The sequence below is a fragment of the Phalaenopsis equestris genome, unplaced genomic scaffold, assembly GCF_001263595.1.
Source record: "Phalaenopsis equestris unplaced genomic scaffold, ASM126359v1 Scaffold000511, whole genome shotgun sequence".
Lineage (NCBI taxonomy): Eukaryota > Viridiplantae > Streptophyta > Magnoliopsida > Asparagales > Orchidaceae > Phalaenopsis > Phalaenopsis equestris.
The window spans coordinates 1,926,299-1,929,680 of NW_018164951.1; the positions used below are offsets into that span (position 1 = coordinate 1,926,299).

The following is a 3,382-nucleotide window of genomic DNA, read 5'->3' on the forward strand; positions in this document are numbered from 1 at the left end:
ATATGTATGTATGTATATGTATGTATATGTATGTATATATATATATATATATATATATATATGTATGTAGATAGATACATATATATATATATGTATGTAGATATAGATACATAGATACATATGTATGTATGTAGACATAGATACATAGATACATATGTATGTATGTAGACATAGATACATAGATACATATGTATGTATGTAGACATAGATACACAGATACATATGTATGTATATATATCCATATATATATATATATGTAGATATATATACATGTAGATACATATAGATAGATACATATATATAATAATTTTTTGGCATGCAATAGTCATAAAATAAACTAGTTATGAATTATTACTCCAAATTAAAAAATCTCCTTCTGCTAACTTAAATTCTTTTGAGAGTTCAGTCAACTATCCTTAATCCTTTCACTCATAATACTGAATGTAGTACGGAACTATTGCGCGTCTTTGGTTTCTTTTATTCTGGTTTTTTAATATATTTTTTAGATAATTTTGTATACTACAATCATTCTTTTCATTCATGATACTTATCTAGTTTTTAATTTAAATTTTTTCGGTCATTTCTTGACTCATATTTTAAGTCGAAGCAAAACTATATTGTATGACATGAAGACATTTGTTTACAACATATCACACCGTTTTATAAGTAAACGAAATGACTGAGAAATTGTACTTTCAACGCAACTTTTTTTGTTTGAGATAATTTGATCTGATGCTGCATTCATCAAAAAATTGATTTAGTTTGCTGGTTTTCTTTTATTCTGCTTGTAATTTATTTTATACCAATGTATTTTCCCTAAGGTTCTGAAAACCGAACTGGACAATGATCCGATAGAGGAAGAGGTTCAAGATTCAAAGGTTGAACCGGGATTTTGAATCGGGGTTCAACTAGATGACATAATAAATTATAAATTTATTTAAATGTGACAAAAATGATGTAATTTAAAAAAAAATTGATTGTGAAAAATAAAATACATATCCCAATATTTAAATAACCTTCCTGATAATAGCTTTAGCATGTTATCGTATAAGTAAATAGCAATTAATTTTTAAAAAAATTAATAATGATATATAAGAATCATACTATATTTATTACCTTATAAATTAAATGTTGGAACTTATTATTAAGATTAACATAGCATTAATATATATTTATATATTAACATTGCTACATGCATGCATACATACATACATACATACATACATCCATACATATACGTATCGTGGCCTGTTGGTAGAGCAGCCTCTCCGAGAGTCGTAAGTCCCTTCAAGTCATGGGTTTGAATCCCCTGTGTGCAAGGTGCGTTACTCGAATATTTAGCACACCAAAGGATTGTTGGGGCTCTTCAAATAGCTTTTGGCCAGTTTGTAATAGCCTCTAAAGATTCTTTTGTCAAAGAAATATATATAGATATATATATAGAGAGAGAGAGAGAGAGGGATGGCCACCAATTACCATTAGACGCCGGAGAACGGAATCCAGTGGACGTTGGCAGGTTTCTTTTTGATCCCATCTCCGATGAGTTGTGATTTTTATTTTTATTTTAAGTATTCAAGCATTGCTGCTGTTTCTAATTTTTATATTAAAAAAATTTATTTACTTTAATTAAATTATTAAGCAGTCGAATTATAAAATTTTCTCATTAAAAACCTTCCAGTGATAACATTCCACGCATGCATTGCTAAGCAAATATATCCAACGCACTCCTTTGAACCAGTCACTTTGTTTTTATAAGATAGAAATAGTCATTCTCCGTAACCAACTCACCACCGCACTGCCACGCTCCACATTGAAGTGGTAATACTGCCATCTTAATCTGAGTTTCTTCCTCACCGATACTTCCCCTTGGATATATTTCTTCATATATTTCGAGCCCAGAATTTGGCTGGCTTTTCCTCTTTATCTCCTAACTTTTGGATTGCAATGCACAAATTAATATCCCAATCATTTCTCCGTCAAAACCCAAACTTCAATCAAAAGCCTCAACGCCAACAATGTAAGTCTCTACTAACATCCTAACACTCCATTGCTTGAAAATATGCCTAAAAAGAATATATAAAAAAAAAAAAGTTTGGCATATTCCGTAAGAAAGATACATTGTAAAATTTAAAATGAAGATAACGGACACTCTTTTTGCAGGAGTTCTCCCTCAGAGGACACGCCGTATTCGATTCCATTGACACTGGCAGAGCACCTAGTATCTACCCCGCTATTATCGTGGTATGATGGTGTCGCTCTTCAGCCAAATAGTCTTTGGGGCGCTCAAATCTATGATAATCATAATCTTATATTGTTGGGAACGTTCAAGTCTGAAATATCTGCAGCCCGTGTTTACGATAGTGTGGCCAGAAAAATCTACGGAAGTGACTTCTTCCGTAACTTATTTTTAACAAATCTCACCATTCACGAACCTAGTTTTCAGAGCATGTACACCAAGGAAGCCATCATTGATATGATTAGGGATGGCTCTTACGAACCCAAGTTCATGGAGTTCATTTGGATTCACCACCCGAACTTCCGCTATAGTGGCTTTGTTGCATGGCCTACTTCTTTGGACACCATCCACGGAGTCCTTTTTAAGGAAATGTTTCATAAAAAGTTGATCCTGACAGATATGGAGAATAAGGAAGTATTGGTTTTACCCTATCAAGCTTTATTTTACCTTCCATCTTTCAATTCCAAAACTGTCGAATCATGGCTTATGTTTAAAGATAGGACAAATCGGAAATGGGCTTTTAAATACTGCTATCGGAGTAATAATTGTAGTTACATACTCACTACAGGTTGGGGCACGTTTGCCGATGAGATGGAGCTTTGTGTTAATGACATTGTTGTCTTCTATCGATCTAGGGACTGGGGAAGGTGTCCTACCAGAATTTTTTATGTGGTTGACATCATTCGGGGCGTCATTTGATAAGCAATAGTGACCAGCTGAGGCTAGCATTAATGCAAAAAATTGAATGCTATACATTCAGTGAGTTGTTTCTCTTCAAAGATATTGGAATCTTTTTCTAAAATCTTATGTTTATAAAAAAAAATCAAGTTTTATTTGACTTAATTTGAATATTTAATTTAATAATGTAATTAGTACTAGGTAATTTAAATTTTTTTATGATGCATGCAAAATGCAGACACAATAGTTATGGGTTGTTTTTTTTTTTTCACATATTATTTACAAACATTTATTTTTTCTGGAAATTATTGTTTTATTGTGAATTGTTTTGGCTAGGTCTAGTTTTCATTTTTATCAATGTTCTACAATTATTTTATTCAATAATATTTCTTTCTCATATTTGAGTTGATTTTTATATTACTAATTTTTTATAAACAATATTAAGAAATTAGAATCACTATATATATA

At 31.2% G+C, this 3,382-nt stretch overlaps 1 protein-coding gene across 1 annotated transcript; it reads left to right on the forward strand.

Moving 5' to 3' along the window:
- The first annotated feature begins 1,799 nt into the window (after positions 1–1,799).
- Positions 1,800–3,064, forward strand: LOC110028452 (putative AP2/ERF and B3 domain-containing protein Os01g0140700). Its single transcript, XM_020730306.1, has 3 exons — positions 1,800–2,017; positions 2,161–2,650; positions 2,805–3,064. Coding segments are annotated over exons 1-3 (633 nt in total). The 5' UTR covers positions 1,800–2,015; the 3' UTR covers positions 2,946–3,064.
- Positions 3,065–3,382: the final 318 nt, after the last annotated feature.

Excerpts from the sequence above, each read along its gene's own strand:
- LOC110028452 (XM_020730306.1), top strand. Across the intron at positions 2,651-2,804 it reads CAGATATGGAGAATAAGGAA|GTTGGGGCACGTTTGCCGAT; the intron begins GTATTGGTTTTA and ends TACTCACTACAG.